The sequence below is a fragment of the Engystomops pustulosus genome, chromosome 6 (genome assembly GCF_040894005.1).
Source record: "Engystomops pustulosus chromosome 6, aEngPut4.maternal, whole genome shotgun sequence".
Lineage (NCBI taxonomy): Eukaryota > Metazoa > Chordata > Amphibia > Anura > Leptodactylidae > Engystomops > Engystomops pustulosus.
In genome coordinates, this window is record NC_092416.1 from 185108312 (window position 1) to 185123623 (window position 15312).

General features: G+C 46.6%; 3 protein-coding genes across 3 annotated transcripts in view; all 3 read left to right on the forward strand.

The window, feature by feature from the left end:
* LOC140065152 (uncharacterized) overlaps positions 1–15312 on the forward strand; it is a 47149-nt gene that overhangs the window by 10934 nt on the left and 20903 nt on the right. The window lies entirely within an intron of this gene.
* LOC140065154 (uncharacterized) overlaps positions 1–15312 on the forward strand; it is a 154690-nt gene that overhangs the window by 9916 nt on the left and 129462 nt on the right. The gene's annotated exons all lie outside the window — the stretch shown is intronic.
* On the forward strand, positions 4264–10064 carry LOC140065147 (uncharacterized). Its single transcript, XM_072112688.1, has 7 exons — positions 4264–5283; positions 5721–5800; positions 5927–6106; positions 6190–6313; positions 6397–6494; positions 7968–8058; positions 8302–10064. The coding sequence occupies exons 2-7, from the start codon at positions 5729–5731 to the stop codon at positions 9054–9056; spliced, it is 1320 nt and encodes a 439-aa protein (XP_071968789.1). The 5' UTR covers positions 4264–5283; positions 5721–5728; the 3' UTR covers positions 9057–10064.

Sequence of the window (15312 nt, forward strand, 5' to 3'; positions counted from 1 at the left end):
GGGTGAAGTGCATTATACTATGAGATGTTTAACCCTTGCTGGTACATGTTACACATTACAGCAATAACATATAAATAACAAGCTGTGTACTGTGATAGTAACACATCCATCACTCAGCCTTACTAATAGCAGTACCCAGCACATCACTCTGCCTTACTAATAGCAGTGCCCAGCACATCACTCAGCCTTACTAATAGCAGTACCCAGCACATCACTCAGCCTTACTAATAGCAGTACACAGCACATCACTCAGCCTTACTAATAGCAGTACCCAGCACATCACTCAGCCTTACTAATAGCAGTACCCAGCACGTCACTCAGCCTTACTAATAGCAGTACCCAGCACATCACTCTGCATTACTAATAGCAGTACCCAGCACATCACTCAGCCTTACTAATAGCAGTACCCAGCACATCACTCAGCCTTACTACTACCAGTACCCAGCACATCACTCAGCCTTACTAATAGCAGTACCCAGCACATCACTCTGCCTTACTAATAGCAGTGCCCAGCACATCACTCAGCCTTACTAATAGCAGTACCCAGCACATCACTCAGCCTTACTAATAGCAGTACACAGCACATCACTCAGCCTTACTAATAGCAGTACCCAGCACATCACTCAGCCTTACTAATAGCAGTACCCAGCACGTCACTCAGCCTTACTAATAGCAGTACCCAGCACATCACTCTGCATTACTAATAGCAGTACCCAGCACATCACTCAGCCTTACTAATAGCAGTACCCAGCACATCACTCAGCCTTACTACTACCAGTACCCAGCACATCACTCAGCCTTACTAATAGCAGTACCCAGCACATCACTCTGCCTTACTAATAGCAGTACCCAGCACGTCACTCAGCCTTACTAATAGCAGTGCCCAGCACATCACTCAGCCTTACTAATAGCAGTGCCCAGCACATCACTCAGCCTTACTAATAGCAGTACCCAGCACGTCACTCAGCCTTACTAATAGCAGTACCCAGCACATCACTCTGCATTACTAATAGCAGTACCCAGCACATCACTCAGCCTTACTAATAGCAGTACCCAGCACATCACTCAGCCTTACTAATAGCAGTACCCAGCACGTCACTCAGCCTTACTAATAGCAGTACCCAGCACATCACTCAGCCTTACTAATAGCAGTGCCCAGCACATCACTCAGCCTTACTAATAGCAGTGCCCAGCACATCGCTCAGCCTTACTAATAGCAGTGCCCAGCACATCACTCTGCCTTACTAATAGCAGTACCCAGCACGTCACTCTGCCTTACTAATAGCAGTACCCAGCACGTCACTCAGCCTTACTAATAGCAGTGCCCAGCACATCACTCTGCCTTACTAATAGCAGTACCCAGCACATCACTCTGCCTTACTAATAGCAGTACCCAGCACATCACTCAGCCTTACTAATAGCAGTACACAGCACGTCACTCAGCCTTACTAATAGCAGTACCCAGCACGTCACTCAGCCTTACTAATAGCAGTGCCCAGCACATCGCTCAGCCTTACTAATAGCAGTGCCCAGCACATCACTCTGCCTTACTAATAGCAGTACCCAGCACGTCACTCTGCCTTACTAATAGCAGTACCCAGCACGTCACTCAGCCTTACTAATAGCAGTACCCAGCACGTCACTCTGCCTTACTAATAGCAGTACCCAGCACATCACTCTGCCTTACTAATAGCAGTACACAGCACGTCACTCAGCCTTACTAATAGCAGTACCCAGCACGTCACTCAGCCTTACTAATAGCAGTGCCCAGCACATCGCTCAGCCTTACTAATAGCAGTGCCCAGCACATCACTCTGCCTTACTAATAGCAGTACCCAGCACGTCACTCTGCCTTACCAATAGCAGTACCCACCACATCACTCAGCCTTAGTAATACCAGTGCCCAGCACATCACTCTGCCTTACTAATAGCAGTACCCAGCACATCACTCTGCCTTACTAATAGCAGTACCCAGCACATCACTCTGCCTTACTAATAGCAGTACCCAGCACGTCACTCAGCCTTACTTATAGCAGTACCCAGCACATCACTCAGCCTTACTAATAGCAGTACCCAGCACGTCACTCAGCCTTACTAATAGCAGTACCCAGCACATCACTCAGCCTTACTAATAGCAGTACCCAGCACGTCACTCAGCCTTACTAATAGCAGTACCCAGCACATCACTCAGCCTTACTAATAGCAGTGCCCAGCACATCACTCAGCCTTACCAATAGCAGTACCCAGCACATCACTCAGCCTTACTAATAGCAGTACCCAGCACATCACTCAGCCTTACTAATAGCAGTACCCACCACATCACTCAGCCTTACCAATAGCAGTACCCAGCACATCACTCAGCCTTACCAATAGCAGTACCCACCACATCACTCAGCCTTAGTAATACCAGTGCCCAGCACATCACTCTGCCTTACTAATAGCAGTACCCAGCACGTCACTCAGCCTTACTAATAGCAGTACCCAGCACATCACTCTGCCTTACTAATAGCAGTACCCACCACATCACTCAGCCTTAGTAATACCAGTGCCCAGCACATCACTCAGCCTTACTAATAGCAGTGCCCAGCACATCACTTAGCCTTACTAATAGCAGTACCCAGCACATCACTCAGCTTTACTAATAGCAGTGCCCAGCACATCACTCATCATTACTAATAGTAGTGCCCAGCACATCACTCAGCCATACTAATAGCAGTACCCAGCACGTCACTCAGCCTTACTAATAGCAATACCCAGCACGTCACTCAGCCTTACTAATAGCAATACCCAGCACGTCACTCAGCCTTACTAATAGCAGTGCCCAGCACATCACTCAGCCTTACTAATAGCAGTACCCAGCACGTCACTCAGCCTTACTAATAGCAGCCATGATTAAGGACGGGATGACCATCCGAAACGCGTAGGCTTTACGTCTATCTGAGTGGAGTGTTATACTTTTAAATATGCACTAAATAAAGAATTCTTTGGTGTCTGGAGCCTGGCTGGACCATGCTTTTCCTGTTTTCGCCATTTGATTTACCCCAGCAGAAGGGTGGCCCGTGCCGGACTCGACGCTTATTGGGGAGGTGAGCTGGCAATCTTTTCCTTTACTTACTAATAGCAGTACCCAGCACTTCACTCAGCCTTACTAATAGCAGTACCCAGCACATCACTCAGCCTTATTAATAGCAGTACCCAGCACATCACTCAGCCTAACTAATAGCAGTATCCAGCACATCACCCAGCCTTATTAATAGCAGTACCCAGCACATCACTCAGCCTTACTAATAGCAGTACCCAGCACATCACTCAGCCTTACTAATAGCAGTACCCAGCACATCACTTAGCCTAACTAATAGCAGTACCCAGCACATCACTCAGCCTTATTAATAGCAGTACCCAGCACATCACTCAGCCTTACTAATAGCAGTACCCAACACATCACTCAGCCTTACTAATAGCAGTACCCAGCACATCACTCAGCCTTACTAATATCAGTACCCAGCACACCACTCAGCCTTACTAATATCAGTACCCAGCACACCACTCAGCCTTACTAATAGCAGTGCCCAGCACATCACTCAGCCTTACTAATAGCAGTACCCAGCACATCACTCAGCCTTACTAATAGCAGTACCCAGCACATCACTCAGCCTTACCAATAGCAGTACCCAGCACATCACTCAGCCTTACTACTACCAGTACCCAGCACATCACTCAGCCTTACTAATAGCAGTACCCAGCACATCACTCAGCCTTACTAATAGCAGTACCCAGCACAGGGGCATTACAAGTAGACTAAGTAGTGATATGTTGTTCGAAAACAAGCCAACTCTAAGAGTCGTCTCCTTTTTATGCAAACTGGAGCCGGCCCCCCCTCAGTAAGCAGATGGCTCACTTAACTCCATCCCCGACCAACTCATGATGTCCCCTTTAACCCGATACATTCAGGTGTAAAGTGGTGTGGAGTGGGGAACGCTGAACTAAGGTTTCCTATTATACATCTAATTGGGAGCTGTTCAGGAGCCAGAAGAGCCGGCTCTTCTTAGTAAGTGGAGCCTAATGAGCCAGCTCACTAAGAAGAGCCGTAATTCCCATCACTATACTTCGGTCCTGAAGGTCAATATGGTCCAACCTGCTGCTGGGTGATCACATGGTCATTACATCATCACAGGTCCTATCTCCTTCAGCAGCACAGCCTGGAGCCTGACTCCTCACACACATTGATCACATGATCATGACATCATCACAGGTCCTTTACCCTTATAGCATTTGCCACCTCCCACATATACAAAGCACAACGCTGCAGGAGGAGGTGCGGTGCGGTGCCTTCGGGGTTCCTGTTGGTGGTTTGTCGCTCGGTCAGTTGAGGAGAATAACGTACGACAATTTTGGAACTTCTTGATTGGATTTGTAGGTGAAGGATCTTGACCTTATCGGATGCACGTAGAGAGTCTTACAATTTGGTCGATAAAGGGAATACAGTCTTATGAATGGTCTCAAGCAGAAAATTTGGTGAACGTGAGAAATAGAAGAATTTTGGTCCAGAGGGAAAAACCCGGGAACCTGCAGTCAATTGAGGCTCCGAATCTCATGAATAATTTTATCATGACCAGAAGAAAAGGCTTACGGTGAAGGGGACATTTATTCTGTCTCCGATTTACGTCTATTACCTCAGACTCTTCTTAACCCTTTCCTTAGCAGGCCTTTTTCAATTTTTGTGTTTCTGTTCTTTACCCCCTTTCCACAAGCTTTCGTTTTCTTTCGCTCATTTCTCGCTTTCCAACTTTAAATTCCATAACTTCTTTATTTTTCCAGGTACAGAGCCATGTGAGGGCTTATTTTCTGCATAACAAATTTAACTTCTCAGTGACGTTATTTACTATTTCATACCGTGTACTTGTAAGCTTTCCAAATGTGGTGAAATTGGGAAAAACACTCATTTTCGTCACTTTCTTGTGGACTCAGCTTTACAACTTTTACTGTGCAGTCCATTAAACAGCTGTGCTTTATTCTTTGGTTTGGTACGATTGCGGTGATAACAAATTTATACAGGTTTTATTGCGTTTTAATACATTTTCAACTCACATGATGTGTTAATGAAGTTTGGGTGATCTTGTAATATTGCAGATAATGGGGCACATTTACTTACCCAGCCCTGTCGCCATCCTCGCTGTGCGGTGTCCAACGATCATGCACACCGGCGATCGTGTGCCCGATATCCTGAATCTGTCACTTCCCTGCTCAGGTCCGGCGGAGTTCACCTTCTTGTTCCCGGTGTATGTAAGTGCTTAAACTGCGACACAATTTTAGAGTCAGTCCGAATCCGGCGGATCGTCGAAAGGCCCACCCCCCGATTTGTGCCGCATGAAAGTCGCGATTGAAGGATCGTGTGATTGTTACTTGGTAACAGACCCGCAAATACATTTGTTGTTTTTGTGTTCTCATGGGCTTCTTTAGGAAGGTCCGAGGAAAACGCAAACCTTCTAGATGCGCCCATATTAACACATGAGTCCTGCATGACCTGTTAAACTGATGGCAAGCGCACAGACTAAAGAAAACATTTGTCTGTCTGTGAGTTCCAGAACTACCTCAGGTCTACATACTGTACAGGCAGCATCATGTGAATACAGGACAACAGATAACTTAATAATTTCTCTAAATGAAAATTTATAAAAGGGATTCTACATCATGTAACATTGTCTGATCTTTCCACTTAGGTGGGACAATGGACAGGGTCAAGATGATGGAGAGAATATTCCAGCTCACCCTAGAGATTCTCTTCTATATTACTGGAGAGGTGAGAGATTGTGATGAGGTCACATTACATCATTATCTATGGGAATAACAGATGATAGGACTGGAGAGGTGAGAGATTCTGGAAATGTATGGAGGGAGATTTATCAATGTGTCTCTCCATAACCAGGATTACACAGTAGTGAGGAAGACCTCTAGTGGGCGCTGTCAGACCCCTGTGTATGAAGGACGGGGGAGAACCCTGAGCCCAATCCCGGCTCCTCCACCTCACCCCCGGATACATAATGACATCAAGGAGCAGAAGATCCTAGAAGTCACCCACAAGATGATTGAGCTGCTGACTGGAGAGGTGACACTGCTGGGAATGCTGGGACATTATACAGTAACGCTATGAAGGGATCTGGGTGATGACGGGATCATTGTGTGTGTCAGGTTCCTATAAGGTGTCAGGATGTGGCTGTCTATTTCTCCATGGAGGAGTGGGAGTATTTAGAAGGACACAAAGATGTGTACAAGGACGTCATGATGGAGGACCACCAGCCCCTCACATCAGCAGGTAATAGACAGGACTAAATCTACACATCCTTTCATTATCTGTATGGAAAGAAGGAATTCAGTCTCTGGATGTGTTTCCTACAGGTAGATCCAGTAAGAGAACATCACCGGAGAGATGTCCCAGTCCTCTTCTTCTACCACAGGATTGTTCAAAAGAGAAATATGTCCCCCAGGATCATCAGGTAGATGGACTCCATGACATGTTATCTGATCTACACTCACCGGCCACTTTATTAGGTACACCTGTCCAACTGCTCGTTAACACTTAATTTCTAATCAGCGAATCACATGGCGGCAACTCAGTGCATTTAGGCATGTAGACATGGTCAAGACAATCTCCTGCAGTTCAAACCGAGCATCAGTATGGGGAAGAAAGATGATTTGAGTGCCTTTGAACGTGGCATGGTTGTTGGTGCCAGAAGGGCTGGTCTGAGTATTTCAGAAACTGCTGATCTACTGGGATTTTCAAGCACAACCATCTAGGGTTTACAGAGAATGGTCCGAAAAATAAAAAACATCCAGTGAGCGGCAGTTCTGTGGGAAGAAATGCCTTGTTGATGCCAGAGGTCAGAGGAGAATGGGCAGATTGGTCCGAGCTGATAGAAAGGCAACAGTGACTCAAATCGCCACCTGTTACAACCAAGGTAGGCAGAAGAGCATCTCTGAACGTACAGTATGTCGAAATTTGAGGCAGATGGGCTACAGCAGCAGAAGACCACACCGGGTGCCACTCCTTTCAGCTAAGAACAGGAAACTGAGGCTACAATTGCCTGGTCTAATGAGTCTCGATTTCTGCTGCGACATTCGGATGGTAGGGTCAGAATTTGGCGTCAACAACATGAAAGCATGGATCCATCCTGCCTTGTATCAACGGTTCAGGCTGGGGGTGGTGGTGTCATGGTGTGGGGAATATTTTCTTGGCACTCTTTGGGCCCCTTGGTACCAATTGAGCATCGTTGCAATGCCACAGCCTACCTGAGTATTGTTGCTGACCATGTCCATCCCTTTATGAGCACAATGTACCCTGTAACATCTGATGGCTACTTTCAGCAGGATAATGCGCCAGGTCATAAAGCTGGAATCATCTCAGACTGGTTTCTTGAACATGACAATGAGGTCTCTGGACTCAAATGGCCTCCACAGTCACCAAATCTCAATCCAATAGAGCATCTTTGGGATGTGGTGGAACGGGAGATTCGCATCATGGATGTGCAGCCGACAAATCTGCGGTAACTGTGTGATGCCATCATGTCAATATGGACCAAAATCTCTGAGGAGCTTCCAGCACCTTGTTGTATCTATGCCTCAAAGAATTGAGGCAGTTCTGAAGGCAAAAGGGGGTCCAACCCGTTACTAGCATGGTGGACCTAATAAAGTGGCCGGTGAGTATATAGTGTTTCATTCTATTTATTTCTATTTTTATAAAGTGGAATCCCTTGTCTATATAGTCTTTCTGTACCTGACTGAAGTTTGACTGTTTGCTTCTTCGGGGCAACAAGAGGAAGGATTATATTTAGCATATAAATGATAACTGCTTCTTCTCACAGTTTCTGTCTCTGGAGGCTGCTGTTAATAATAAGTATTTGTGATGGATGTCGGCTTTTCTGACCTCTGTTGTCTCGTCACTTCTGCAATTTTTATTTTTTCATTTCCAGGGTGAAGCTGTGAAGAATATTCCTGCCCCAGAGACATATGTGAGGGGCGATGAGCGATGTAAGGAGGAGATTCCTACAGGTAACTGCCCAGGTGAGTAGTAACCACTAGATAAAGCAGAGACGAGTGATAACACAATACAGAACATGGAGACATAGACTAAGAAAAGCTGGAAGGTGGGAGCTATGAGGGTCAGGAATACTGCTCACCAGGACCTCGGAGGAAGAGACTGAGATGTTACATCAGTGATAATATAGAACCTTATGGTAAGAAGGAAAGATTTTCTAACCATAACCAATGTTAAGTTTATATTTTATAATCTGTTTTATTCTGCAGATGACAACACCAGGAGCTCAGAGGAACATCTGATATCAGAAAATACTCAAAATGCTCATGAACAGCATGATCCTATTAAATGGGTTGTAGCTACACAATCATTATGGACTGTTGAGCCGAATATAGGTCATAATGTTGTATTTCAAAGTCATCACAATGGGGAGAAGTCGCATAAAGGTTCAGAATGTGGTGAAAATTATAGCGATAAAACAGAACTGGAAAGACAACAGAGAATTCATACCGAGGAAAAATCATTATCGCAAATGGAATGTAAGACACGTTGTACAGATAAAGGAAATTGTGCCAACCATCGGAGAAGTTACACAAAGCAGAAGCCATTTTCATGCTCTGAATGTAAAAGAAGTTTTAACTATAAATCGGACTTTCTTGCACATCAGAGAAGGCACACGGGGGAGAAGCCATTTTCATGTTCAGAATGTGAGAAATGTTATAGTACGAAATCAGATCTTGTAAGACATTTAATAACTCACACGGGGGCGAGGCCATTTTCATGTAAAGAATGTGGGAAATCTTTCATCCAGAAATCACATCTCAGTAGACATCTGAGATTTCACACAGGAGAGAAGCAATTTCCATGTTCAGAATGTGGAAAAAGTTATTTCAATAAATCAGATCTTTTTAAACATCAAAGAGTTCACACGGGGGTGAGGCCTTTTTCTTGTACAGAATGTGGGAGATTTTTCAATGATTCACAAAATCTTAAAAGACATCAGAGAACTCACACTGGGGATTAGCCATTTTCATGTTCATAATGTGATAAATGCTTTGAGATACTGTTTTCAATCTTTACAATTTAAAAATACATAAATACATAAGATCAAAACCTGTAAACATCTATAGAAATAGTCTTACACCAATAAATGTTTTTGTTCTCATAAAATACAAAGTATATGACACGTCACAAAAATCTATAGAAACGTCACAGGATTGTTTGTGGGTTTTTTTGCAAAAAAATAGTGTTTCTGCTCAGATCTCAATCTAAAATATCACAAAGATGCATAAAAAATATTTTTAAAAAATCATATTTCATATGAGAGAGGTGAATATTCAGCCCTATACCTGCAGTGTATGTTGCGACAGTTCAGATAGGATCGAACCCAAAAGTGATGGCAAATGTCATTAGTATAGTCAGGCACTCAAGGTTAGTCGGATCTCGCAGGATCTTATGCCGTATCGGTATTTTTCTCTATGTCGGAGGACAATGGGACGCCGTGTCAGGCGTTTAGGTTTGTATTTCACTCCGTTGTTCCTACCACCGCGTGTGTTGCGTAATGGCGTTCGGAGACGCCAGCTGAGATGTATATGGCTATATCGTCTCGTTACTCGTTATCTTATGAGGTTTCTGCAATATATTGCAGTATGTATTCGTCGCAGACAGTGGGATATATCCACCTCAATCAGTGGAATTTTGAAGTTGTTATAAATACAAAGATTGTTTCGCTGCAGATTCTTTGCTGCGGGAGCTGTCTTTGAATAGTTTGTGCCTGCATCCAGTGGTTGATGGATAGGGTTCAATCCTATGATTATGGCTAGACGCGTTTCAGAGCGAGATGCTCCTTCCTCACCTAGAAGCCTTGAAATCTGAAGTAAAATGTGTGCTGGATTGAAATGTCGTTCCTTCATATATAGAGGATCGTTTTCTGAGGGTCCTGCGTGACCTAATGAAAGTTATATGACAAATGTGCTTTTATTTATTACTGATATGCTACTGTATTCATACCTCTTCCTGTGAACTTTAAAAACTTTAGTAAAAATGTAAGTTGAAAAAAAAAAAGAATGCATGAAATGTTTTACACACAAATTTGTTTTAAATATATAAAAAAAATCATGGATGGCAAATACAGTCAAATTATGATGTCATAAAGGAGGCTCACATTTACATTTCCGTGAAACCTGTTCTGCTATGAATCTAAACTGAATCAATTTCTGCTGCTGCTGTGCAGATGGAGCAGACAACAGGTAGTTGTCAGGTAGTATAAAAGAGTGGTAATGTAGGTGGTGTCCACAGACTATTTCTCTGTTCTTATTCTTTTGGTTGTCTTGAGGCGATATTCACATATTTACAATCCACAGAAGAAGAGCAGCTCATACAGGATGGCATGCGAGATGTGGCTAGAAGGTCAGCTTTGTCAGCAGTTTCCAGAGCAAGATGCAGATGCAAGGACACAGGCCAGTACACCAGGAGACATGAAGGGGTACATACGGGCACAACCTAACAGGAGGATCACTACCTCCTCTACTGTACAAGGAGAAACAGGAGAAGCAGTGCCAGAGCCTTGCACAATGACATCAAGCAGCCTCTAATGGTCTGCGCAAATGGTCAGAAACAAACCCCATGAGTGTGGTATAAGGGCCAAATGTTCACAAGTGTTTTGCTTATGTGCAAGGCGGTTGGCATGTGCCAGAAAACGTTGGCAAGATTGGCAGATTCATCATTGGCACCCAATGCTCTTCATGGATGAGAGCATGTTCACATTGAGTACATGTGACAGACGTGACAGGGTTTGGTGATGCCATGAAAAATGTTCTCCTGTAACATCCTCCAGCATGACCGGTTTGGCAGAAAATTGCACTAAAAAGACCTAGCCTGTTGTCACGCTTCATATGGACGATCCGTCAGAGAGTCTATGGGCAGAGTCTGTGGACTCCCTGGACCACCGCGGGGGATAACAACACTAGCCGCAACCCAGGAGCGGAGTCTAAGTGGACTCCTGGTCTTCACCAGAGCCTGCCGCAAAGCGGTAAGGTCTTGCTGCGGCGAGGAGCCACAGGTCGCTCCACGGGTGCGACTAGGCCCGCGGTGGCAGCCAAGGTAGGGACACAGGGACCACGGGAAGGCAGGACCTCGGACAGGCAGGACCTCGGAAGGACGGCTGGCAGGACCTCAGGACCTCCATAGGATTACAGGACAACCACAGAATTACAGGACTGCCACAGGATTACAGGACCGCCACAGGACTATGGAACACGGGAACACCACAGGAACACTGAGGCGTTTGGAAATGCTCAGGAATCACGGAGGTGTCTGGAAATGCTCAGGAGGATTTCGCTTCACTTAGAACGTCTTAAACGTCTTTTGGCCGGGGGCTGGTGTAGCCCTTGGAAAGCTGGAGCAGCGCTGGGAAGCTGTAGAGGCTAGAGCGACTCTTGGGGAGCCACAGGGATGCCACTGGAGTAGCCCCCGGAAGCTGCGGAGGCCGGGGAGCCACTGGAGCAGCACTGAGAATCTGCGGAGACTTGAGTGGTTCCTGGCACACCAAAGCAGCCTCTGGGAATGCCGGTGGAGACTCTGAAACGGCCTCTGGGAAGGCCGGTGGAGACTCTGGAGCAGCCTCTGGGAAGGCCAGTGGAGACTCTGGAAGCTGCAGAGACACTGAGGACACCGGGGCAAAGCAGGACAGTCGGGGAAGCCGGACTTGAGGTGGTTCAAAACTGGACCAGATTTTTGCCAGGAACGTGGTATGGGTAGCCATGTCTGGATCACCACTATCCCACAAAGGGGTATCTCAGGTCAGGGCCTCTCCAGAGAGTAAAGAGAAAGCAAATGCCAACTTAGTGCGTTCGGTAGTGAACTGGGAGGACATCAATTTGATGTGCAGTGAGCACTGGGCAACAAAGCTCCTGCAAAAATTGGGGTTGCCATCAAATTTGTTAGGCATCAAAAATTTGGGTCCAGAAATTTCTTGAGACTGCTGGGCAATACGGCTTGGAAGGTCACCCAGTACCTGGAGTGGGTCCTTGGTACTTTTAGGGGGATACAAGACCTTAGCGGAGTCCATGGCCGGATCTTACTGTCACAGTTGGGTGGGTCGAACAGTCAGAGAGTCTATGGGCAGAGTCTGTTGACTCCCTGGACCACCGTGGCGGATAACGATACTAGCCGCAAACCGGGAGCAGAGTCTAAGTGGACTCCTGGTTTTCGCCAGAGTCCGGGGAGCCACCAGGTCACTCCACGGGTGCGACTAGGCCCGCGGTGGCAGCCAAGGTAGGGACACGGGGAACACGGGAAGGCAGGACCACGGGAAGGCAGGACCTCGGATAGGCAGGACCTTGGACCGGCAGGACCTCGGAGGGACGGCTGGCAGGACCTCAGGAAGACCACTGGGATACAGGACCACCACAGGATTACAGGACCGCCACAAGATTACAGGACCGCCACAGGATTACTGAACACGGGAACACGACAGGAACACGGGAACACGACAGGGACACGGGAACACCACAGTAACACGGAGACGTCTGGAAACGTTCAGGAATCACGGAGGCGTCTGGACACGCTCAGGAGGCTTTCACTTCAGTTAGAATGACTTGAAGATCCGGCAGGGAATGCTGGGAGCTTCCAGAATATATAGCAGAGGCGGGATGTCAGCGCCAATTAGGAGGACGCTGGCCCTTTAAATTCCTGGAGAGTCTGCGCGCGCACACCCTAGTCGGAGGAGGCATGCGGCCCGGACGGAACCACAGCCTGGAGCCTGGAGAGGTAAGTACAGACCGGGGACGGGGCAGCTTATACAGCGGAGCACGGGTGGAAGAAAGGTGTCACGGGTGACCCCGCGATCCATGTCGTGGATCGAGGGGTCACCCGTGACACCTTTCTTCCATTAGCTACCGGGGTGAGATTTTCAGACGCATTGTGAGACCGTATGCTGGTGCGGTTGGCCCTGGGTTCCTTCTGATGCAGGGCAATGCTAGGCCTCATGTGGCTGCAATGTGTTAGCAGTTCCTAAATGATGAAGGAATTAATGCTATGGACTGGTCTGTCCATTCTCCTTATCTAAATGCAATCAAGCACATATGGGTCATCAGGATGCACCACATATTGTGCAAGAGTTGACTGATGCTTTACTCCACTTCTGGGAGGAGATCCCTCAGTGGAATATCTGCCACGTCATGAGGGGCAGGTCCAAGAATTAAAGGGAGGTCAAACAGGAACGTGGAGGCCTACATAGACACTACTGAGTCTCATTTCTTTGTCTTGAGGCATTTCCACTGAAGTTGGAGCAGCCGGATATTTGATTTTCCACTTGATTTTGATTCTCCTTTTATTCAAGTTTTGATCATTCCAAATTTACACCTACATGGGATATTCATTTTGATTTCTGATTAATTTTGTGTTTTATGCTTCTGAGCATCTTCCACTATGTAATTAATAAAGAATTGAAACTTATTCATTGAGATCTTAGAAGTGGTATTTTATTGTTCACGTTCTTTTTTGGGCAGTGTTTAAATGTGAATTGTTAGCTTTTTGTCACGGATGCTCCTGCGACCCATATCTTGGGTCGCGGGCTCATCCATTCCCCTCTGTGTTCGCAAGCGTGGTGTCCGTGCTTTTTAATTGTTCTTGTTTAGGCACCATCAGGAGATCCTCTGCCTCTATTGTGCCAGCCCGGAACTCTTACTTCAGACCTTCCCACATTGTCCTCAGCGCCCAGGAAACACAGCCACCTAGGGTTCTTGGGAGAAGCATCTCTAGGTGAGAATAAACCTTCTCCACGTCTGAACATACCTGTCTTTCTCAGCTCCGGGACGGGGTAATCAGTTTCCAGCCCTTGCCTTCCTGGATTCCGATTCGGCAGGAAACTTTGTGGATGTTGCCCTGGTCTCTCAGTACCGTCTTTCTGTGGTCCGTCTCAAGAAGCTGCTGGTCATTTCGTCAGTCAGTGGGCAGATTCTCAAGACCCGATTCGGTACTGCACTGAACCCCTATGCCTAGAAGTGGGGGTCTTGAACAAGGAGAGACTTTCCTTTTACATGCTAACCTGGTGCACATCTTCATTTATCTGGGTCTTCCGTGGTTGCAGGGCCACGCACCGGGGCTCAACCGGCAGACGGGTGAAGTTCTTCGCTGGGGACCGGAATGACAGTCATGTTGTCTGGAACTGCCTTGTCCCGTCTCCACCGTCTCGCTTCCGAAGTCCTCCAAGTCTCTGGTGGGTCTCCCCACTCCATATGTGGTCTGTGCTGATATTTTTTTGGAGAAACAAGCAGAGACTTTTCCACTGCACTGCCGCTACGATTGCTCTATTGACCTGCTGCCAGAATTCTTTGATCACTTACATGGAGCCAAGGTCTTCACCAAACTAGACCTCCGTGGGGCGTATAACCTCATCCGGATCTGCAAAGATGATGAATGGAAGACCGCCTTCAATACTTGTGATGGGTACTTTGAGTACCTGGTTATGCCATTTGGACTCTGTAACGCACTAGCTGTTTTACAGGAGTTCGTCAACAACATTTTCAGAGACATCCTATATACCTGTGTCGTGGTCTATCTTGATGATATACTAGTGTTCTCTATGAACCTTGAGTCCCACCAGTCCCACGTGTGGCAAGTCCTCAGTTGTTTAAGAGCCAATCGCCTTTCAGCCAAACTCGAGAAGTGCCAGTTCCACCAGAAGAGGTTTCCCTTTCTGGGCTATATCATCTCTGTCTGCGGTTCTTCAGTGGCCTCACCATGTAGGACTGCACACAATAAAGAGATTCCTGGGCATTGCCAATTACTACCAATAGTTTATCCTGCACTTCTCCTCTCTTGTAACTCCCATTGTGACGCTGACCAAAAAGAACGCCAATCCCAGACTCTGGCCCTCGGCAGCTGATGAAGTCTTCTCTAGATTGAAGTCAGCCTTTGCCTCGACCCCAGTTCTCACACGGCCTGATACGAAGAAGCCATTCCAGCTGGAAGTTGGTTGCTTTCATATCTCGTTCTTACTGGTGGCCTGATCTGGTCAAGGACGTTCGAGATTTTGTGAGTTGCGCTTCCTGTGCCCGTAACAATTCGTCACGTCTCAAGCCTGCAGGTCTGCTCTTGCCGTTGCCGATACCCAGTTGCCCGTGGACTTACATAGCCATGGACTTTATTACTGATCTCCCATCTTCTTCCGGTAATACATTCCTCTGAGTACTAAATGATCGGCTTTCCTAGATGTCCCATTTTGTTCCTCTGCCAGGTCTGCCATCAGCTCCATGTCTTGCCAGTCTGTTCTTCCT